The sequence below is a fragment of the Pistacia vera genome, unplaced genomic scaffold, assembly GCF_008641045.1.
Source record: "Pistacia vera cultivar Batoury unplaced genomic scaffold, PisVer_v2 Contig1295, whole genome shotgun sequence".
Lineage (NCBI taxonomy): Eukaryota > Viridiplantae > Streptophyta > Magnoliopsida > Sapindales > Anacardiaceae > Pistacia > Pistacia vera.
Genome location: NW_022195352.1, coordinates 98,181 through 122,592, shown reverse-complemented (window position 1 = coordinate 122,592; position 24,412 = coordinate 98,181). Strand labels below are relative to the sequence as shown.

At 33.9% G+C, this 24,412-nt stretch overlaps 2 protein-coding genes across 2 annotated transcripts; one reads left to right on the top strand and one right to left on the bottom strand.

Moving 5' to 3' along the window:
* The first annotated feature begins 961 nt into the window (after positions 1 to 961).
* On the top strand, positions 962 to 14,521 carry LOC116121979 (DNA polymerase alpha catalytic subunit). The gene is made up of 30 exons (XM_031407882.1): positions 962 to 2,068; positions 2,836 to 3,006; positions 3,135 to 3,218; positions 3,347 to 3,421; positions 3,637 to 3,701; positions 3,955 to 4,045; positions 4,143 to 4,331; positions 4,929 to 5,092; positions 5,200 to 5,314; positions 5,756 to 5,935; positions 6,022 to 6,135; positions 6,903 to 7,022; positions 7,110 to 7,433; positions 7,561 to 7,653; positions 8,142 to 8,260; positions 8,375 to 8,447; positions 8,569 to 8,625; positions 8,731 to 8,823; positions 9,233 to 9,355; positions 9,771 to 9,868; positions 9,976 to 10,021; positions 11,680 to 11,793; positions 11,909 to 11,992; positions 12,111 to 12,314; positions 12,413 to 12,489; positions 12,846 to 13,056; positions 13,482 to 13,535; positions 13,656 to 13,775; positions 13,881 to 13,955; positions 14,055 to 14,521. The coding sequence occupies exons 1-30, from the start codon at positions 962 to 964 to the stop codon at positions 14,205 to 14,207; spliced, it is 4,593 nt and encodes a 1,530-aa protein (XP_031263742.1). The 3' UTR covers positions 14,208 to 14,521.
* Positions 14,522 to 15,284: 763 nt separating this feature from the next.
* Positions 15,285 to 23,477, bottom strand: LOC116121980 (nicotinate phosphoribosyltransferase 1-like). Its single transcript, XM_031407883.1, has 15 exons — positions 23,102 to 23,477; positions 22,237 to 22,384; positions 21,509 to 21,628; positions 21,293 to 21,427; positions 21,144 to 21,205; positions 20,661 to 20,736; positions 19,802 to 19,903; positions 18,879 to 18,995; positions 18,043 to 18,101; positions 17,216 to 17,390; positions 16,484 to 16,618; positions 16,306 to 16,404; positions 16,016 to 16,124; positions 15,744 to 15,856; positions 15,285 to 15,649 (listed from the first exon to the last, which is right to left on the bottom strand). The coding sequence occupies exons 1-15, from the start codon at positions 23,254 to 23,256 to the stop codon at positions 15,572 to 15,574; spliced, it is 1,683 nt and encodes a 560-aa protein (XP_031263743.1). The 5' UTR covers positions 23,257 to 23,477; the 3' UTR covers positions 15,285 to 15,571.
* Positions 23,478 to 24,412: the final 935 nt, after the last annotated feature.

Sequence of the window (24,412 nt, the reverse complement as noted above, 5' to 3'; positions counted from 1 at the left end):
GCTGGATGTTTTCTCTCTCTTTACTCTTAAATTCTTTATTTTGTGAAAATAAAAACATAAAACTTATATACAAACACTTATCACAAATTTTAAGAGGGAAAAATAATGAAAAACAGGAACGATGTTATTATTATATAGAATAATACTACACATACATCATTTTCATACAACATTTCTCGTACAATATTATGTGACAAGATGTGATTGGGTGAAAGTTTAATTTTAACTATAAATTAACCAATCATATCTTGTCATATAATATTGCATGAGAAATATTGTATGAAAATGATATAGGTATAGTATTACTCTATTATATATTAATAAGGCCTATGTTTCTTAATTTTGTCGAAAACAAAATTTATGTACTAATAACAACACACATTTTACAAAGGAAAAATTTAGAAAACCTTAGACAAATATCCAACATCCTTAAAAATTTTGGACTCATTTGATATAAATTTAAATATATTATTTTTTAAAATAATAAATATAGCAAATCTTCTAAAAATATGTTGTTAAAATAAGTTTAGTTAATTATGAAAACGGTTTTTAAATACAATCTTAAAAGTTAGTGTAAATTTAAAAGACAATTAATAATTGTCTTCACAAATTAAGATTTGAAGACTATTTTTAAATATGGTACTAAACAAATTGTTAAATATTTATTAATATTAATATTCAAAATTGTTTATATTTTTGTTTAAAAAAATTATTTTTGAATTACAACTCTAACAATCAAGAATTCACGATGAATGACCCATTACACGTGTTGAATCTAACGCGAAAGGAAAATTTCATATGCTTTTCACCGGTTTATACTTTTTTCATTAGCGCCAAAATGGACAAAAATTCCCGCCATTTATAAAATCTAGGCCGTTTGCCCTCTTTCGCTTATCAAAACCCTATAGAGAGAAAATCAGTGAAAAGGAGAGGAAACAATCTTATCTAGTAAGAGATCCAGATGGCGGACGAGCAACCGACAGCAGCTGGCCGGCGCCGGGGCAGAGGAGCCGAAGCGACGGCCCGAGCTGAGGCCTTGGAACGGCTCAAGGCGCTCCGGCGTGGCGGACGCAGATCTGGAGAATCAGGAGGATACGACATCAAACTAGAGACCCCGATATACGACACCGTGGAAGACGACGAGTATGATGCGCTGGTGGCGCGTCGCAAGGAGGAGGCGCGAGGTTTTATTGTAGACGATGACGGCCTCGGCTACGGCGACGAAGGCCAAGAAGAAGACTGGTCCACCGCCGGAATCCCTTCTTCGTCGGATGACGAATCATTGGACGGCCACAAATCGTTTAAGAGGAAGAGAGTTGAAAAAAAAGAAAAGAAAGAAAATAATCAACATGTAAAGAAGTCGAACCCTTCGCTGACGGCCGCAGCGGCAATGATGGGGAAACAGAGATTATCAGCGATGTTAACGTCAACGGCGATGTTTAGAAAATCCAAGGATGATAAAGTAAAGGAAAGTGAGAGTGTTGTTGATGAAGTTTTAGCGGAATTCGCGCCAGATGACGCGGATCGAGAGAGGCGTAGAAGGTCGCACCCAGTTTCAGTTTTAAGTAATAATAAGAGTTTTCTTTCGGTTAATTCTGTTCAAAGTGAGCATCAATTGGTCACTAAGTCGTTAAATTCAGTACCGAAGGAAAATTGTGATTTGGTGATGAATTCGGTAGTAAATCAAAATGCTTATGCAGTAGTTTGTGATGTGAATGAGGAAAAGTGTTTAATCGATGACTTGAAAGATTCGAGACCAGTGTCTGGTGTGAGTACGGAACTGATTAAGAAGGATGTGATTGAATTGAAAGAGGAAGTGAAGGAGGAGACTCGTAAACTGAATGCAAAGATTAGTAACGAGGAGAAGGATCCAGCATTGAGTGCCAGTGCTGGGTGGAAGGCCGTTATTAGTGGTAATGGGGCAGCTGATGATATGAAAAATGGCTCAAACAGTGAAGAGCTGTCAGAATTTGAGGTGGATGCAGATGGATCGTTGCCGTTTTACATTGTTGATGCCCATGAGCAGTTTTCTGGTGCCAATATGGGAACTGTCTATCTCTTTGGGAAGGTAATATGATAATTTTGCTAGGTTTTGTTGTCAATTGCATTATTTGTAGAACATCTCTGATTTATTTTTAAATGTTATGCTTACTCTACTTTGCATATTTTTGGTAGTAATTAGACGAATTGGTGGCATGAGGGAAGACGGTGTTGTAATGTATTTTCATTTGCTTATTCACGTCACAGGTTATTGTCAGCAAATTTCTGACTGTCCTTGACCATATCAGTTACCTGTGCATAGATAAATAAGACTAACAAATTTGAGAACTCAAGTCAGTTAGGTTTAATTGAAGGCTTTAGGTTGATTACATGAATTATTTATTTCCGTCCCTCTCTGTATAGGGCTTCATACATCTTCCTTTGGATCTCAAGTTGCCATTTCCTTCTGTTATGACCCAAAACGATGTGATTATATTAATCTTTTTCTGTTGGCATGATCATTACTCTTTGTAGTGCTCTAAACAATTGTCAATGCTCCAGCCAGCCCATACTTTAGCAAAGTACGGTAGGTCTTCAGTTTATCGGTTGCCCTTCAAAAGTTTGTACTATTTGAAGATGAATGTAACAATAATGGCTGCTTTAGGAGTGTGTCCATGACATTGATTCTAATATTCTATTTCTTTTTTGATTAGATAAATTTTATTCTAATTGCAGAGTGTATACTTCTTTGTGTCTTGGCATGCTATATAACTGGTTAACTGTTTTAGTTGTTATTGGTGTAAATTCATAAACAAACAATGACCCCTGTGATTGTCATATATCTTTTTTCTTAAGGTCAAAGCAGGAAACACATATCATAGTTGCTGTGTGGTTGTTAAGAACATGCAGAGGTGTGTGTATGCAATCCCAAATGGTTCTCTATTTCAAACTGATGAGATAATGAAGCTTGAGAAAGATGCTGAAGAGTCTCGCATTGCTCCAGCAGTTTTCTGGACAAAGCTTCAGGTAAGTTTGTTTCTGTATGTATGCAAGGATGTGCACAAATACATTTTTCCTCTTTATCTTCTATTTTCCCTTTTCTAGTTTTGACTGTTATTAGTTTTTTTTTCTTCATTTTGTTCTTTCTCTGTTAGGATGTGGCTTCAGGATTAAAAAGTGAAATAGCAAAACGGTTGCTAAGTCTCAATGTTTCAAGTTTTAGCATGTCAGTGGTTAAGGTTTGTAGACTTAACCTTTATGGTATCCTTGGAAATGCATTGATTAACTTTTAATATTTTTTTTGATTCATTCTCATTTCTCTTATGTTCTTTTAATATCTTTGGTTTATCGTTCCTTGTGTATACAGAGGAGATATGCATTTGAGCGATCTGACATACCTATTGGTGAGAATTATGTGCTCAAGCTCAATTACCCATTTAAGGTATATCACTGAACCTGTGAATCAAATCAATGAGGTAGTTAAATGTAATTCTTATATGTTAAATCTTTCTGTTATCAATTTTTGGAAGTTACTTTTGAGTTATCAATTCTTAAGGTCTCTGTGAATCCAGGACTCACATATTGCTGCTATCATTGGTATCCTGACATATTTGAGTTATCAATTCTTAATAACTACCATGCACTTTGTCGTTGCAGAACCCGCCACTTCCTGCAGATCTAAAAGGAGAAACTTTCTGTGCTCTGCTTGGTACTCATACAAGGTAAAAATACTTAGCAACTGACTTGATTACTTGATATGAACTATATTGATCACCTATTGTAAAATCAATATTCTTGCATACAGCATATTACTATATTTTTTCAGGTTTCTTTTAGATCAGAAGTATTAGAACATCGTAGAGACTTACTCACATATGTAAAATACACTGCATCGATAAAAAGTTATAAGACAGTTTAATGCTCGGTGCATTTGTGCTTGGAAGAAAGGGTACTTACCTGTGTAATCATATGCAGTGCCTTGGAACATTTTCTTGTTAAAAGGAAGGTAAAGGGACCTTCTTGGCTATCAGTTTCAAAATTTTCTACCTGTCCTGCTCCTCAAAGGGTGAGATTTCTGATGCTGTGGATCTTTTGTCTCTTAAAGTCATGTTTATAAAATCTTTTATGCATAGTTTGAAATTTATTGGCATTCTCTTGCACAGGTGAGCTGGTGCAAATTTGAGATTACTATTGACTCTTCCAAAGATATACGAGTTTCATCTTCCTCAAAGAATGTGCTAGAGACTCCTCCAGTGATTGTGACAGCAATAAATTTGAAAACTATTGTCAATGAAAAACAGGATGTAAATGAAATTGTCTCTGCATCTGTCATCTCCTGTCTCAAGGCTAAGGTTTGTTTAAGAAACACATACTTATTTTGTCTTTCTAAATGCGTGACTTGGCTGATGTTATTATTGATGTTGGTTGATATTTAACTGAGTCTGAGTTGCCTTGAAAATCAGTCAATACGATTTTGGTGCTAGTGATGTTAAATCTAGGGAATATGGTATTCCATTTGATATGAATAAATGTATATTATACAAGTCATAGTGTTGTGCAAGGTATGGTTGTTACATTTTAAAGCTACACTTGAGTTGTGTGATTTTCAGATGTTAACCTCAATCGTGTTTGAATATAAATTTCTTTTACTCTGTTGATAATTAATTATGGATGGAATCATGGAAAGATACCGGTACAGTATATAATGGTTTTTAATGACAGTTTTGGCAAACAAATCCACTTCTAGAGTTACCAAAGTCTTGGTTAAACTTTTTAACTTGATTTCCCAACACTTACATGTTTTTAAACTGGAGTTGAGCTTCTTATATTTTAGTATATACTCCAATTGGCGTTGTTCTAGCTGAAGGAAGTTACATATTGATTTCAATAGATCTCATACAAATTGTTCTTTGTACTAAATAAGCTACTTGTGTTGTTTCACTTTTCAGATTGACACTCCCATGTTGGCCTCAGAATGGAAGAAACCCAGTCTTCTAAGCCATTTTACTGTTGTACGCAAGCTTGATGGAGGTATATTTCCTATGGGGTTCAACAAAGAGGCAACAGATAGAAACTCAAAGGCTGGTTCAAATGTTTTATGCTCCGAAAGCAGGTAAATTCTAATTATGTTTTTTGTGTTCCATCAAAGTTTTCGTCTGCACTGCATGAATTTGCAATTTAAGTTCCTATGATTGAAATATTTTGAATGTAATTTTGTAGTGAGAGAGCTTTGTTAAATCGTCTCATGATTGAATTATACAAGTTGGATAGTGATGTTCTTGTTGGGCACAATATATCTGGGTTTGACCTGGATGTTCTCCTCCACAGAGTGCAGGTGAGAATATCTTTTCAGTGCTTTCTATCTGAAAAAAAGTTTCAAACTACATTATTTTGTGCTTGTGGTAACAAGAATATTGTTAAAACTGTTGGCAATTTTTTCTATGCTGACTCACTGCAGTTTATCACTTGTGTACATGAGGCTGGTGGATTCAGTCATTTCTTGACTTTTGGGCTAGTTTCCAAAAGGCACAAATGCATACATTTTTTTTTTTTTTTGGCTCTTTTTAGATCATATTTTCAAAAAATTAAAATGTTGGCCCTTAAAATATGGAAGTGGAAACAGGAATGGAAACTTGTGATTCTTTAATTTAACGTCTCCCTCAACTCAACTTGTATTCCCTAAATTGCTAGATTCTGCTGCCCTGCCCATCAATCAGATGTACATTCACTGAATTCCTTGTCATCTCTATAATGCCCTTGTATCCTTATTATGCAGGCTTGCAGAGTGCCTAGCAGCATGTGGTCCAAGATTGGCCGTCTTAAGCGATCAGAAATGCCTAAGCTTATGAAAGGAAGATCCACTTTTGGGTCTGGAGCTAGTCCTGGTGTCATGTCTTGCATTGCTGGTCGGCTCTTATGTGACACATATTTGTGTTCCCGTGACTTATTAAAAGAAGTATAACATTTAGCTGGTATATTACATGTGAAAGCACATAATGGAGCTAAAATTCAATGCTCATGTTTTCTAATCTTCTTCTCCAGGTCAGTTATTCTCTGACACAACTTGCAAAGACTCAGTTGAACAAAGACCGCAAAGAGATCGCCCCACATGAAACCCCCAGAATGTTCCAAACATTGGAATCCCTTTTGGAGCTTGTAAGTTTTTGATGCTTATGTTGTCTAGTTTTGGTCATTATGTTTGATATCATGATAAAGGCCCCTGTTATTGGTTTGGATATCAAAGAAATATATAAATAACAGGGGTAAAACGCAACACAGAAATGATTTTTGTTTCATCCTGCAATGTTTGTCCATTATCAAAAACCAAAGCATTCTTTTTCCTTCTATTGATGTTACTAATGTCAGTTAACATTATCAATAACCAAGCATTAAGCATTTTAAGTACCAAAAGGAGGGCAATTTTGGAAAATGGATATTTAAAAAGCAAGTTATTGCTTCATGTTCAATTTCATAGAATGCAAGTCTTGATAGAATGCGCTCATTGAATAGTTTGTTTCTCCAGGTAATAAGTGGAAAGGAACATCCATTGGACATGATGGTCCGTTGTGTTTTGCAATGACTGAATTATTTATGTTTATTGAAGTCATTGAATAACTTATTTTTCCGGGTTTTAAAGCTTTATTGGTTCCTGCATTTAAATTTGTGGTTGTGATCTTTTGAAAATGATGTTATCTTGCTCCACTGTACTTGAATATGATCATTTGAATTATTATCTATTCTATGTGATATAAAACATAAAAAAAGGTTTAGTACTTGTCTTTTGAGCTTTAGTAAATGATGTAGGTTTTTTTTGACATAGATAATGGTTCAACAGGTAAATTTTGCTATTTATGACAGGAAAATTTACTGCTTAGTGTGCTGGGATAATGTTTTATGTCTAATGGTATCTGTAATGCTTCCAGATTGAATGCGGTGAAACAGATGCATGGTTATCTATGGAGCTCATGTTTCATTTGAGTGTTCTTCCCCTCACACGTCAACTAACTAATATAAGTGGCAATCTTTGGGGAAAAACTCTTCAAGTGAGTTCTTGCTGTACTTTTCATTTTGTTTGTTATCTTGTATAAACTGTCAATCAACATGACTTATAACATAGGTTTTTCTTTCAGGGTGCTAGAGCTCAGAGAGTAGAGTATCTTCTATTGCATTCATTCCATGCAAAGAAGTTTATTGTCCCGGACAAGATTTCTTCTCATATGAAGGAAAATAAGATAGCAAAGCGTAGATTAAGTCATGGTGTGGGGGACAGAAAAGCTGAAGAGGAAAATATTGATGATGCAAATTTTGATGATGCTGCTCCACATAATGAACATGGAAAAGGCAAAAAGGGTCCTGCTTATGCTGGTGGATTGGTTTTGGAGCCAAAAAAGGGTTTATACGACAAATATATCTTGCTTTTGGACTTCAATAGTCTTTATCCTTCTATTATTCAGGTGAGATGGCCTCTCTTTCTTTCTCTATGTACACACACAGTTGCACATCAACATGTCTATTTGCCATTGTCAATTGCTGCTGGATTGAGTTGTGAATATGAGCAGCATTACCTAATGAATTTTACAGGAATATAATATTTGCTTTACAACAGTGGAAAGATCTCCAGAAGGATTTGGTCCTCATTTACCATCTAGTAAAACAACTGGAGTCCTACCAGAGGTATTTTTATGTTTATTTATTTTTGATTAATATTGCTAGATTTTTCAATAGTATTGGGGCTTCAGAAACCTTTTAAAATAATAAATTGATTTTCTTTTTTGGTTATGCTTTTGACTTTAAGACACAATTTTGGAACCAACAAGAAAGCTTATTGAGAAGAATGTTTATAATTTATATCATTACTCATTTTGCAACTTTGCATGCTATTTCAAGTTTTAAACTCAGCTTGGTTGAGTTACCTGACAAAATGACTATCTGCTTTGCTTTCTTTCAATAAAATTGGGAAGCAGAAATTGTTTAATCTTTTTGTTGTTATTCTTTCTTTTCTTCGTGCTTCCTGAATTTGGTTCTGCTTTCATAATTAAAACCAAGGCTGATAGATAGGCATTTGTAATTTTAGTACCTGGGTTGGTTACAGGTTTTCTCTTTTTGACTCCCACTTGGATAGCTAGTTCATCCCTTTCCTTTTTTCCCTTTCTCTTTTGTAGTTGCTTAAAAATTTGGTTCAGAGGAGAAAAATGGTTAAGTCATGGATGAAGAATGCATCTGGTCTTAAGGTCCAGCAGCTTGATATTCAGCAGCAAGCATTAAAGCTCACTGCAAATAGGTCTGTGTTTATAGTTGTTTTCTGTAATTTGTTAGTTTTACTTTAAGACCAGATGGTATTGCCATACAACGTATTTTGTACTCACTATACATTGCTGATATGTTCACTATGCAGTATGTATGGATGTCTTGGGTTTTCCAACTCAAGATTTTATGCAAAGCCTCTTGCAGAGCTTATAACACAACAAGTAAGAGAAATATATCTTACTCCACTGTAATTTGAAGGAGTTGCCTTGCTTTTAAGTGCAAAGAAAATGGCTTATAATACAGAATGTTTCTTATCATTGAGCAAGTCACATGATTGTGCAGGGAAGGGAGATTCTTCGGAGCACTGTTGATCTTGTTCAGAATAATTTGAACTTAGAGGTCATTTCTTGTACAATCTGATTTATAAGTCATAGGTCTGCATTATTTGGCTGACTTGTAAACATATATAGCTATTGAAGGATGCATTTATCTTGTATCTGGCAGGTAATCTATGGTGATACAGATTCAATTATGATTTATAGTGGACTAGATGATATTGCAAAAGCAAAATCTATTGCAGGGAAAGCCATTCAAGAGGTAAAGTTATGGCCATGTAACTTCTATTCATTTAAAGCATTGCCCATACATCTTGTAGGCAAAAATGAATTTTGTATTATCTGACAGATTCTTAAAGAGATTATTATTATTATTATTTTTTTAAATTCTGCTATTTCCTATCCTGTATTTCAATCATGATTGTGGGATGTCTGGTCCAAAATTTAGTATTATTTTCGTCATCTGTCCTCAGTTAAATATTGACCTAAATAGAAGAAAAATAAGGCATGCACGTCCTTTACATTTGAGAACAGTATAATTCATTGCCCTGGCAAATTTTCAAATACTGAACTTGCAGGCATTTGCTTGTTTAAACTAAATCTTAACTTTCTTTATATATTTCCCTTTTGGTGCTTTATATGACATGTAACCTTTTTTTCTACCTGTTTAGGTCAACAAGAAGTATAAGTGTCTAGAAATTGATCTTGATGGCTTGTACAAGAGAATGCTACTGCTTAAGAAGAAGAAATATGCGGCTGTCAAAGTGCAGTTCAAGGATGGGACAACATATGAGGTACACCTAAAATATCTTTTCTATGATTTGTAGGACTCTTTTATTACTGGAAATCAGTTTGTTGGACACCAGAGGACATGACACTTCTGTTTACCTATGTCTGAGATATGCAGATAATGAGAATGCTCCTTTATTTGCTGAAATTTATGTTAACATTTTGATGATGGTTACAAACTTTGTCGTGCAACTTTGAACTTGCAAATTTGATAATTATTTGTGTCTATGATTATTCTATATTGCAAACAAATAGATAAAATATAAAAATATATCTTTCTAATATCATAAATGCACGGACACGTGTATTTTAGTTGCATCCTCATGTCTAGATTTTAAGAGTTCTAATATCCATGCCCATAGATCGTTGTGTTTTTCACTTTTTACTTAACCAAAGTCATTGTGATAACTTGTAAGGCAGGTTATTGAACGTAAAGGTCTTGATATGGTTCGCCGCGACTGGAGTTTACTATCAAAAGATGTGGGAGATTTCTGCCTAAGTCAAATATTGTCAGAGAGGTGTGCTATTTTCTTTAACCTTTCTTCCATCCCCTCGCTAAGCTGCTAATCTAAGCAATTGAATTGCTAATCCTTTTTTTTTTTTTTTTTAACTGTTATGCTCACAGGTCATGTGAGGATGTTGTTGAGTCAATACATAATTCTCTCATGAAGGTGATGTCATAGTTTCTCATATTTTTGCCTTTTTTTGTTGGAAGAGGGGGGAGGGGGGATAATAATTTTGTCATGAACTCAATTTCTTTGATAAAAGATAATTCATCAATTTTGTTACTNAGGATGCATTTATCTTGTATCTGGCAGGTAATCTATGGTGATACAGATTCAATTATGATTTATAGTGGACTAGATGATATTGCAAAAGCAAAATCTATTGCAGGGAAAGCCATTCAAGAGGTAAAGTTATGGCCATGTAACTTCTATTCATTTAAAGCATTGCCCATACATCTTGTAGGCAAAAATGAATTTTGTATTATCTGACAGATTCTTAAAGAGATTATTATTATTATTATTTTTTTAAATTCTGCTATTTCCTATCCTGTATTTCAATCATGATTGTGGGATGTCTGGTCCAAAATTTAGTATTATTTTCGTCATCTGTCCTCGTTTAAATATTGACCTAAATAGAAGAAAAATAAGGCATGCACGTCCTTTACATTTGAGAACAGTATAATTCATTGCCCTGGCAAATTTTCAAATACTGAACTTGCAGGCATTTGCTTGTTTAAACTAAATCTTAACTTTCTTTATATATTTCCCTTTTGGTGCTTTATATGACGTGTAACCTTTTTATCTACCTGTTTAGGTCAACAAGAAGTATAAGTGTCTAGAAATTGATCTTGATGGCTTGTACAAGAGAATGCTGCTGCTTAAGAAGAAGAAATATGCGGCTGTCAAAGTGCAGTTCAAGGATGGGACAACATATGAGGTACACCTAAAATATCTTTTCTATGATTTGTAGGACTCTTTTATTACTGGAAATCAGTTTGTTGGACACCAGAGGACATGACACTTCTGTTTACCTATGTCTGAGATATGCAGATAATGAGAATGCTCCTTTATTTGCTGAAATTTATGTTAACATTTTGATGATGGTTACAAACTTTGTCATGCAACTTTGAACTTGCAAATTTGATAATTATTTGTGTCTATGATTATTCTATATTGCAAACAAATAGATAAAATATAAAAATATATCTTTCTAATATCATAAATGCACGGACACGTGTATTTTAGTTGCATCCTCATGTCTAGATTTTAAGAGTTCTAATATCCATGCCCATAGATCGTTGTGTTTTTCACTTTTTACTTAACCAAAGTCATTGTGATAACTTGTAAGGCAGGTTATTGAACGTAAAGGTCTTGATATGGTTCGCCGCGACTGGAGTTTACTATCAAAAGATGTGGGAGATTTCTGCCTAAGTCAAATATTGTCAGAGAGGTGTGCTATTTTCTTTAACCTTTCTTCCATCCCCTCGCTAAGCTGCTAATCTAAGCAGTTGAATTGCTAATCTTTTTTTTTTTTTTTTTAACTGTTATGCTCACAGGTCATGTGAGGATGTTGTTGAGTCAATACATAATTCTCTCATGAAGGTGATGTCATAGTTTCTCATATTTTTGCCTTTTTTTGTTGGAAGAGGGGGGAGGGGGGATAATAATTTTGTCATGAACTCAATTTCTTTGATAAAAGATAATTCATCAATTTTGTTACTTATAGTTGTGTTCACTTGTGTTGAATAATGTGTTCATGCCTTAAACCTATGCATTGTCATAGAGGAGTTTAACAGATTGTCACCGATATGCATATCTAACAGGTACAAGAGGATATGAGAAGTGGAGAAGTAGCGCTTGAGAAATATGTCATCACAAAGACGCTGACTAAACCACCTGAAGCCTACCCAGATGCCAAAAATCAGCCACACGTTCAAGTGAGCTTCATGAACTATTAATGATATCATTACTTAGATTTCTACCTTGCCTATATAAGTTGTTTCACTATTTATTGAACCCAATACGTGGAATTTACTTTTGATCATTTTCTAGGTGGCACTGAGATTGAAGCAAAGTGGTTACTCAACTGGTTGCTCTGCTGGTGATACAGTACCCTATATAATATGTTGTGAACAGGTTTGAGACTATTTTTATGTTCTTTTATCAAATTCAGCAGTCTCTGGAGCTTGGGTGTGGAGTGCTTTTACATATAAGATGTAACATTCATGTTATATTTCTTTCCTTTCCTGGATAGGGGATAAGTTCAGGAAGTTCAGTTGGAATTGCTCAGCGTGCTAGACATCCTGATGAACTGAAAAGAGATGATGGCAAATGGATGATTGACATTGAATACTACTTGTCTCAGCAGATTCATCCTGTAGTATCACGTCTATGTGCTTCAATTGAAGGTACAAGCCCAGAGCGCTTAGCTGATTGTTTGGGGCTTGACTCATCCAAGGTAAAAGCATCCCTCAGGCCAGACTCACTTTGAGTTTACGAAACTTTTCCTATTTCATTGATTGCTTACTTTTTATATTAAATTATGGTTTCTTTTAGTTCCAAAGTAAATCAAGTGAAGCAATTCGCAATGATTCTTCTAGCTCATTCTTGTTTGCTGTGGATGATGAGGAGAGGTAATTATTGTTTCTCGTGTTAATCTGCTGTGACTATGCATTACTTTTTACAAATCTCTTTCATGTCAATGTTTTTAGCCATTTATTTTTGTCAAATTTGTTATTTGGAAATAATACACAAACTTTAAATATGCTGTCAACAGCTCTGTAATTATTTATGAAATTCTTGTAATATTCTTTGATGTATCCAAGAACCTGTGCTCTTTCATCAAGCCTTTTTTTTCCCCTGCAATGCAGTTGTTTCCCGTTAATGTATAAATTTTATCACATGATCAAAATTGGTGTACTGGATTACTCCCAGTTTTCTCATTAATCCAAAAATTAATCATTTATGGATTGTTATAATTGAATTGCAGATACCGGGGTTGTGAGCCATTGATCTTGTCCTGTCCCAGTTGCTCTAGTAATTTTCACTGCCGAGCTGTCTTCAGTTCTGTTTATACGTCAATCAGTGAGAAGCCAACAAAAGCAGAAACACAGTGCAACTTTTGGCGTATATTGCGCTGCCCTAAATGTCCAGAGGATGGTGATGTGGGTAGGATATCTCCTGGAATGATAGCTAACCAGGTATTAATTTGAGACTTATACCTCTAGTTGACTAAAATTGGGCACCCTGAAAAATTGTAGAATTTTAGAGCTTAGGGATTGTGGTAAGCTTTATAGCTTCTTCGCCTTCTGTGCCTTTGAACAAAACACTGAAATGGTTAAATGCCAAACAAACCACATAGAATAAAAAGTTTTCATCTAGGGTGAGAAAGTCCTTAATATTCATGATTGATCCACATATTCTAGGGTCAGAAAGTCCTTAATATTTTCATCGATTGATGCACATCTTGTCATCTACAACATTGTCACTGAGGACTATAGTATTAGCATTTTGTGCATCATGGCGTACCTGCTATATAAAAGTGATTGGGGATCCGAGCTTTAATCACAGGATTTTAGACAATAACATATCTTATAATGTGTGTATTTGGCAATGTCTCTGTCAGGTCAAAAGGCAGGCGGAGGGATTTGTCTCAATGTATTATAAGGGCTTAATGACGGTAATCTACCTCTCGCAAAACTTTATTGTTCGGTGATTCCGTGTTTAAGAGACCATTTGGCATAATGCAGTTTAGTGTTAAGTGATAATTGAATCAATGTCATGGATATACTTTGTTCAGTGTGATGATGAAACTTGCAAGTACACCACACGTAGTCTGAACTTGCGGCTGGTTGGTGATTCCGAACGAGGAACGGTTTGTCCAAACTATCCACGTTGTAATGGCCATCTCTTAAGAAAGGTTTTCATCGTAACTTCATGCAGACTACTATAATGTTTTTCTTGAATCTATAGGTTTATTTATATACTAAGACTTCTTTTGGGTGTAAAAATGTGCGTTCACTAGTACACCGAAGCAGATCTGTACAAGCAGCTTTCTTATTTCTGCCATCTGTTGGATACTGTACGCTGTATAGAAAAGGTTACTTCATTTAACCATTTTGATGTCGCAATGATTAATTGGGCATAATCTTCTATTTTACAAAAATGCGTACTAATGGTTTTATCTGTATTATGGCAGGTACAGATAGAGGCTAGCGCTAAAATACCACTAGAGAAAGAGCTGATCAAGATTCGGCCAATGGTCGCTTTGGCTGCATCAACCATTCAAAGTATTCGAGATAGGTGTGCCTATGGATGGGTACAGCTCAATGACCTTATCGTCTTTGTGTAAATTTAAGCCTAACATACAATATAGGTTGTCCATATTATAATTCATTATGTAGATTTGTATTTCATTCAAAATAGAGAACAAAAATAAATACATCGGACTAGTTTTAACCCTTCCAGTTATAGGATAACATAATGTTACCTTACTGGGATCACATTGTCCCTTTGGCGGCCCTCGATCATCGCCCATGACCCTAGGGCTGCCATAGATTCATTGTCCCGGAGATTAAACTTTTTTAAGTATGATTTCTGAATAATCTTTTTCAGTATAGTAATGCGGGTGAACTTTGTCCCCCGGATACCACACACAAATGGTGTACCAAGGTCAGTTATGGCCTTATAGCCAATGAGGCCAATACACATTATAATTTCTTTATAGTCATAATGTTGGGATTAATTAAATTTATTACTACAAAGAGGTTATAATTTAATAGAGGTGTAATTATAAAAATTATTGTTTTGATTTTATAATTCATGTTTTAATAATATTAGGATAATACGAAAATAGATATCAAAGAATTAATATAAAATTAAATGATCAGATTCAATAATTTTTGTTATTTTAATCAAATAGATATTAATGTTTTTTTCAATTATTATGTTTTAATTAAAGAGAAATCATTACTTGAATTAGATAAGAGAAATAAGATATTCTTGAGATGATATTATGAAAATACCAAAAATTTTATACTAAGAAGTTCTAAATATGTTTGAGAGTTAAAAATATTTTAGTTTCAATAAGATGTTAATATTGACGGCTTATTATGTATTCACAAGATAAAAGATATAGTAATAATTTTAAAACATAAATTATTGTCTTAAACAACTTTAGATAAATATTTTATTTCATCTTAAATTTTTAATGTATCATAGTATATATTTTTTACAATATATATATATAATTATTATTATGTAGAAACAAATTTCTTAAGATGAGATCTAAGAAAATTATAACTTATTATAATATAAAATTTATTTTTATTTATACTTGGTTTAAGTTGAAATCAGTATTTTATATATCTACATAAAGAGTATTCTTACATAAAACATCATTATGGAGAAGGTTCTATTATATATATAAACGTTTATATTGGAAAGCTGCTATTCTTTCAATTCCCTTCCCATCAGTGATGAAAATCCAAAACAATTTAGCAGACGAAATAGAAGAGATTTTGAACAATAGAATTCAACGCAATCAATTGTTTTATTGAGTTTGATTATTGAAACTCTAAAATTACATTATAATATAAATTATTAAATTGAGCATGTGTATCCAATGACTATCTGAAGAAGCTCCTCTAATTCTCTTGGAATCATGACTTGCAATTTGTACACCACTCAATGCAAAAAGCTTATCTTGATAAATCCTCATTGTAACTCCCCAACAGGTGCTTCATTGAGCCAGAGGAAATGAATGAAGTCGTACAATTTTGCACTTACACTCACCTGCTTGCCATTTATTTCAATTATTTTTAATGTTCCAAAGTATTATTTCAACAAATGTCAATTTACTGAGTATACAAGGGACATTTACAGTTACCTTGTAAGGTGTTGGGTTTAGTCTCCTCATGTGATCAGGCCGCATTAGCTCAAGCTGTTTGATGCAACGTTCTCTAATGTCCTTCAATGGAGGTAAATCTTCTCTTTGTTTACCTTAAAAGACACAAAAATGGTGCCTCAGATGGTTAGACAGATAGTTGCAAACAACATCGAGTCATTATAATATCCACAAGTTCAATGGGCTATTAAAAAAAAAAAAAAAAAAAATGTCAATCAATAAGAGAATGCACCAAAGATTCTTAATTTTCAAACCTGAGTTCCCAGGCCAGTAGCACTTCATAAGTTCTTCAACTTGCTGTGGCACCACATATGCTCTCTTAGATTCACTAAAAGGGTGACGACACAAAATTCGTTCTCCCACCTGCAAGTTTAAAAATCCAATTAAATTTGGGCCTTTCTACTTGCATCATTATCCTCATATATAGTCTGATAAATATTTTTAGTACAGTTGTGTAATTAAGCAAACTGACACATGAGAATAGCAAATAGCTCGTAATTACCACTAAGTGGAAGCACAAGTAAAAATCACAAGGACGGAATACCTTAGGCGGAGGTTCATTTTCTCCTGTCATTATGTCCACCAGAGGGTAGCCTTCTCTGCCATATAACCTATAACTCCGTTTCTTACAGGGTATAGAAACCTAGTATCCAGAGAAACGAATAAAAATTAAAAAAGTGAATAGCAATGACATTATGAGAATCTAGGCAGCATGTTCATACCTTTGAAACATCTTCCGAAAGTTTGATGCGAGGCTGATTATTTATCTCAACGAGCTTGAAAACACAACCTAGAGCAGCCTGAGCATAGCAAGTGACCAGATAGGTTCCTATTCCAAATGCATCCACCTCATGACCCTTTCACAAAGATAAAAAAAAAAAAAAAAGGAAAGGTGGCCTGTTAAACTTAAGACATCAATGTCCAATAAATGTTTAATGCACAAATTTACCGATATCATCCTACATAAATATTATATTAAATAACGTGTTATCAAAGCTTAAACTTATACAGATTTATGGATATAATTAACTCTTTTAATTCAAATTATGTTTACTATGACACAATGTTTATAGAGATGGATGGATCCAACATTTCAGCAGGAACTAATTATAGTTGACAACAATTATTGCCCAGTAACCAGGGGCAGCTCAGTGATTCAGACCGGTGGATGAATAAAACAAAATGATATTGTCAGACGCGGTCAATAATTACCTGAAAAAAGGTTAAGGCATACACAATTACTCAGCATACGCGCTAAGATGATGATACTCATCAGAAAAACCCCTACTGGTATCACACACTCATATAATCCTACGAAGAGTCATCACTACAAAAAGGTATTTTAGAAAATACTCTAAATATTTGCAATTTTTATAATCTTTTTAACACATGCATAAAGTTTAGAAGCAATAAGAAGATAATTTCATCCAAAGCACTGTTAATTTAGAGATTACCTGTTTGTTTAATGCATCCAAAGTTTCTTCATTGAGATCATTACTTGCAGTAATGCTCATCTTTTCAAAACCAGTCACTCCAAATTCTTTCTCAATGGCGCGAAAGAACTTTCGTGCCTCCGAAGACAAATACGCTAAATCACCAGAGTCCAATCTAATGCCTCCAGCTTTATACCTGCATAGCATCTCATCTAAAGTCAGCAAAGAAAATGGTGCAACTAAATAATTACTCAGATTTTAAGCAAATAAAAGGAAGATCCTCAGATCACTAATTGATATGCTGATGGTAAAGAGAAGGAAACGCAAGGACCATAAAAGTATTAGATATTGAACACACAGATAGGATTTTAACTTGACTGACAAGAAAAAGTGATGGCACACATTATCACCTAACATAAGAGATAATGAGAAGGTTGAATGCTTAAAACAATATTTTGAATTCCTCATCTACACATTAAGGATAAGCACGCATTCGGTGAAGCTAAAGATTTTGAGACTTATACAGGAAATTTAATGTGTAGTTTAATCGAAAAAATCATTTCCAGTTTTCCAATTAAGAAAAGAACATGATCAATCATTGTCATAATCACCAACTTCTGATTTCTAACTGACAAACTGAAATAATGTCAATGATAGTAAGCGTCTAAGAACATGTAGAGAAAAAAAAAAAAACAATACCACACAAGCAAATCAGAGTTGGAGAGCCATGTTAAAAAAAGAAAAGGAAAAAAGAAAAGAACTGTTTATTGACTTATGTCCATGTGATGTAAAGAGAAACTGTTCTATCAAGTAAAGATGACAATACATGTGTAAGGTTTCAGATATACCCCAAATCATTGAGTGCTAGAGCAACTGCACAAAAGTTGGGAACTCCACTCCTCATGACCTGGTAAAATGGATTTGGGGATATTGAACCTCAATATTAACAAGTAGACATAATTAAATGCCAAATGAAGATATGCATGGCTTATACAAGAGCAAAAACTGTAAAATGGAAAAAATTCACTTGCCTTGAATTATTATCCAGCATATAATCCATGTTTATGTTTAGGGTGGTCTTAACATGTGACATCACAGCACATGTTAAAATTACAAAATTTTAATCTTATCAACATATTGAACTTTTGTTTTTGATTTTTTTAAAGAGTGTATTGATGCAATCAAAATTTTGGTCTTTATGATCTAAGGCATGAGTTGAGAGGACTTTCACGTTTATTATAATCCACTAACGGAAGCCATTGCTGGATTCAAAAAGTTAGAGCCAAAATATAGGAAGAGAACACAAGCTGTTGAATAGCAAGAATGAAACATCTGACCTTTATAAGTAGTTTCAGCCAATAAAAAATACATTTAAGAGATTACCACATTTAATAACTCCTATTTTTGTCTTTTAGATTTTTTCAGCACTTGCAGAAAATGAAACATAAATAAGATTTTTTATTCATGAAATGACTTGAGTAACATATATACTAAGAATGTCAACTGTGAAGATAAAAGAGATAGAGGGAACAGTTCAGTTATTAGGTAAAAATGTTGTAAGTCAAGCTTCATGCGCTATTTAAGATCTAAAGAGAAATATGACATTAAATAATTGATGCTAAGCCATGCAGGTAAAGAAATGCAGTTGAACCAGTAAACTGAAAGTATATTAAAGCGTACTTACATCATATGTGTCTACAAGAGCTAGAAAGCTCTTGGGGAACGCTAAGGCATATGAGGTAAAAGCAGCGAGCTCACTTTGATTTGTCTCACCAAATATGCCACTAAATGAGCTTGACCACTGTGAAGAATGCACAAATTAGAAGATTGAATACTGTCGCAGATTAAAAGCAGGAAAACGAATTGAAGAAAGCAAATATAATATAAAATATTACTTTACAGATGAAGCTATAATTTTTTACAAAATAGTTATAATTGTACAAAACACCCCCCCCCCCCCCCCCCCCCCCCCCCCCCCCCCCCCCCCCCCCCCCCCCAAAAAAAAAAAAAAATCATTTTGACGCATGCATAAAATTTATTAACCTCCCAAAATTGCAACAAAAATAAAGGTGACCACTACAAAGCATGGCATTAAAAAAAGAACAATACTCATCCCAAAAGACATCCAAAAATCTTCATCCAAGTGATGTGTAATCCTATGTGGTGTTAACATGTAATGAAATGATGATTTGGCTTATGAAAGTCAACATCACATAGGAGACACGTCACTGGGGGATGAGATTGGGGATCTCTTGGGCTGGGTAGCATTACTCTAAATAAAAGATGGTATGGTTGAAATTGTTCCACTGAGCCCAAATTTCCCTCATCAGTTCTAGTAAGTCATAATAGTTCTGGAAAATAGAATGGAACTTTTGACAAATTTTGAAAATTCCATGTAGCTCAAATTTGTCCAGGTTTTAATAATTTTTTACTAAATCCTATCACAAAGGTGAACAAACAAACTCTTGAACTCAGATAGAAATGAAGATTAGCATAACATAGTGTTCTAATGTACACAGACTATTTGACATTAAAAACGCAAAAAATATGTCACAATATAAATGAAACAGACAAAGAAAAACAAAATGCCTGATCAAGGGAAAAAACCTGAATTTTGTTTAACCATGTCTGAACCAGACCGACAAAATCCTCACAAGTATGCAAGCCATCGGAGCTTTTAAGCGATTTCTCTATGATCTCATCAGGGCTCTGCAAAGTTGACAGATAAATGAGAACACTGATAATAAACATACACAAAAACCTACAAGTCTAGAAATAAGAAATTATCATTTTAAATGCAATAAAAGTATTATGATGACTCGTATGATTAAGAAATATAGGCAAAACTGACAGAAATACAAGGAGATCCAGATGTCAGGGCCAAGTCCCAGCAACTGGCTACAGAGTAATATTGACAGGCTAAGTACCAATAGATGTAAGGGTGACCAGGCACAACAACAACGACAAACAGAAGAGATTTGTCAACTTCAAACACCTTCCAGTATAATCCCAGACAAGTAGAGGACAAGGCTAAAAGGCAAGTGCAGCAATTGATAAATCAACAATCAGGCACTCAGCATTATGTGAAACCAAACAAGATAAATTTTCTCAGCTCAAACATCTGATACAGCAATTCAGGATTTGTCTTGAAACACAATCTACAAAAGAAGCTTTCAATATCGAACATGTAGATTTTCTATTCACAAACTCAATACTCCTAAAGATATGAATATTGCAAGGGTTCTCACTTCTGACGTTAAGGATTGTACAGAAACATGTCAGAAAAATAGGTTGTGAGATTTAAATGGGGAAAAAAGAGACTTCAAACCAATAAAACTCCATCAATATAAAGTTAATATCAATTGTGATGGTATTAATAAAACTAAATGGTTTTTGTACATTATAAGCAATTTGTTCTAAACAACTAACAATAGATGTATTTGAACGTCGCATCTGATTAACTAACCATAAATGAGCTAACAAAGGCATGTGAATGTGTTCCACGAAGTGGTATCCCAAATAACCTTCCAGCTGCAACATTGCTGAAAACATACAACGCAAATCCAAAAGAGAAATTAAACCAAATATTTACTCAGATTAACAACCAAAGCAAAAAGAACAAATTTGGAGACTTCAAGCTTCAACATATATTTGACTGTTCCTTGGGCCTGTACCTTCACTCTGTAAATTCAATATGTTCCTAAAAGGTAGATCAAATATATTTTCTTTGATTTTTTAAGAGATTCAAACAAACAACTGAACCAAGCTGTTTAACCTGTTCCGCATTTGAGAAGTGCATAGAATTTGGATTTATTCGCTCAAGACTTTTAGTAAGGACAACTAATACAAGAAAAGGAGTTGCTTGCATATGCTTAGAACATAGAACATAGAACTTACAACTTAGAAACAATTGACTGTACTGTACAAAAACATTTTCAGCAGAAACTACCTTGTTGCATCAAATCCTCCCATGTAACAGTACTTTGATGCTCCTATCCCTCCATCAGGTCCCTACATGTAAAATGAAGAAGACTACTCTTACAAAGAGACATAAATCTGCAGTTCACATAAAAGATAAAAAAGATAAGTGAGAGCAACCTGAGCCCGTCTAAGCCCAAACTCGAGTAACATTTTGGATTTTCCAGCAACAAATCGATGCCTTGCAGCATTTGTAGAAACTAATGATGCATAATTTATAAGATTCACAAATGGAGTTTCCAGCAATTGAACCACCTAAACACAAAAGATATGCATTAAAATGAATTGAATTGTAAAATTAGTGTCAAACACATGATGTGTGGAAGCAATACTCACAGCAACTGGCCCTTCAACTCTTAGCAAGGGTACCTTTGGGAAAACAACTGACCCCTCTGAAATAGCATACACTTCAACATCAGAGCAGTCGATTCCTCTAAGATAATTGAAGAAGCCATCCTATGATTTGTATTAACAATAAATTCATCAGTTAATAATAAATTTGTAGGTAAAATTCACAATTCACAATATTTTATTGAAAAACGCATAATATATGATAAATGTATTCTGCACTATTTCTAAAAAAAAAATCCAAACTTTATGGTGGAAACCCATTCATTTAAGTGTAGGAATTCAACTGATAATATGTCATGATAAATAAAACAAATTAAGTCAAACGAGTGGAATGATGACAGATATCATCAGTTAATCAACCAAGATTTTCCCCATTCTTTAGGGTAAATGGGAGCAATTAAGACAAGGAAAGTTACAATCGTGTAGCTCATGCATCCATCACTAACGTTCCACCCAATCCAACATGAACTAAGTTCAAACTACATCTAAAGCAATGCTGCTTACATATTTAGTGAGTACTTATTATGCTTCCTTAAAACTATGGGAGAAGTCAAAGTGGTCTACAGCATTTCAACAGGTTTAATATAAACTGCAATAGCCGATTAGCAAAACAAAAATACAAGCTTGGGTGCAACTCCTTTTTGGAGTTACACCAGTGTTTCAATGTCATTATCAATTATCAATTAATAACTAACAAAATTATTATCCCATACCTCACATGAACCAGGCAAGCTATCACGGACAAACGAGATCTCATCCTCTGTAAACTTGAAATTAGCAATTAGCCTAATGCATTCTTCTAAACCAGCAAAGATTGTATATTCACCACCAAATGGATTCTTTCGAAAATATAAATCAAACCTGTAGCACACCAGGACACAAATAATAAACAAAAAAGCTCCAAGTACTCCAACTTCTAAAAAGTTGGCTTTGTAGTATGGAAATAACACAGTACGGAGCTTAAAAACAAAGTCCTTAGAATGTTGCCAGTGATCAGCATTCTTGATGCTTTCCAGTAAGTAGTAAACAAAATTAAATTATTCAAATTTTTGCTATGCAAAAACCAAGTATAGAAGGACAACTGAAATCCCTTGATATTGCTGATTTATTAATTTTCAATTTTGTTCCTGACAAACAGCAATCCTAGTTCCTTACAGTAATTTCAAAGCCAAGATTGTGTCTCTTGTAATTCATTTCAAAACCAATAATTATGTTATAATTGAATATAGGTTAGTGTGATGATTTAATTGAAACATGAAGTGCTCACCCAAACATTTCAAAGCATAACAATTTACCACTCAATCACAACTCCGAAACACTTTCGAAGCATCACAAAATCAATTTGTTCACCTAAGTTTAACATAACAATTTACATGATAAACCTCGATGTAGCCGAGACTAAACAAAAAATAAAAAAAATAAAAAAATCCATTAATCGTAAACTCGCATCAAATTTCTACAACGAAGAAAAGTAGCATATTCAACTACTAATTAACTAGAAACAAAATCAATAAATGACGAAAAACAATTACTTAAGGCAGTGTTCGGTAAACTTAGAAGATTGAATTGACAACTTACACGGCACGTTCCTCATGCTTGCCGGCTTTCCAGTAAGCATAAGCCATGGTGAACTGATAAAGATCGTTTAAAAGAGGGGTGACCATGGGGTTAGTCGGGCCGTCGATGACGCGACCCGTGCGCCCTCCAGTCGGACCATTAGCTTTCCCCTCCATTTTTTTTTTCTGTTATTTGCTCTGCTTCGTTTTGTGTGCTGTATATGAGTGCGTGTGTTTATATAGACGCTGGATTTGAAGAGAAGACAGCCTTGTTATATACGGCTTTTTGAAGACGGAAAGGAATTTTTTGGTGATAAAGACTAAAGACCGTTAAAGTCGAAGTGTTTTTCATAAATTTTTTTATTTTTTATAAAATAACTTTTGGAAAATCGATGGGAGAGGAGAAGAAGAACAGAGAGAAGGGTACGTGCGTGAATATGACGAACCTAATGTGATTTCAGTCTTACACGTGGCTGGATATTATACGTTTTCTTTTAGGACCAAAAATATTCAATGTATTTATGGAAATATATTATTAACGAACAATTAGGAATGGTATTGCCTTGTGTTTAAGAAACACCTGTCACAACTATAAATTCTGATTTTTTATTTTATTTTTTTAAATAATCTTGTTTATTATCATTTTCAAAATAGTTGGATGTTTTAAAAATTAAAAAGACCAATGTGTCTAAAAATAATACAATCCATCTCATAAAAATAAAAAGAGAAAATAGAAAAGTTTTAAATTTAAAAATATTTCTATTAATTTTGTTCTGTGATCCCATTTACTACTTTGCATATCCATGTCATTTTTTTTTTTAAAGATTTTTATTAATTTTGTGATATTAAATTCTAAAACTGTGCTTAAAAATAGACCAACAACCATATACGTTAGGATTTACAGGTTGTCGATTCAATATTAGCCATATATATGTTTGGATTATTTCAAACCATTTGATAAAAGCCTAAGTGGTCAAAGTAATTCGCAGGTAAATTGGAAGGAAATGAAGTAGTAGTTGTCTTGTGGGATGTGAACAAAAAAATCCGAGTCACCGCTTGTGGCGAATACAAAAAGCAACCTTTGTTATTCCTCAACAACTATTTGGAAATTACTACTATCTCTTTCAGTAACAAAACTTGGAATATGCCCAGTAGCNTATTATCATTTTCAAAATAGTTGGATGTTTTAAAAATTAAAAAGACCAATGTGTCTAAAAATAATACAATCCATCTCATAAAAATAAAAAGAGAAAATAGAAAAGTTTTAAATTTAAAAATATTTCTATTAATTTTGTTCTGTGATCCCATTTACTACTTTCCATATCCATGTCAT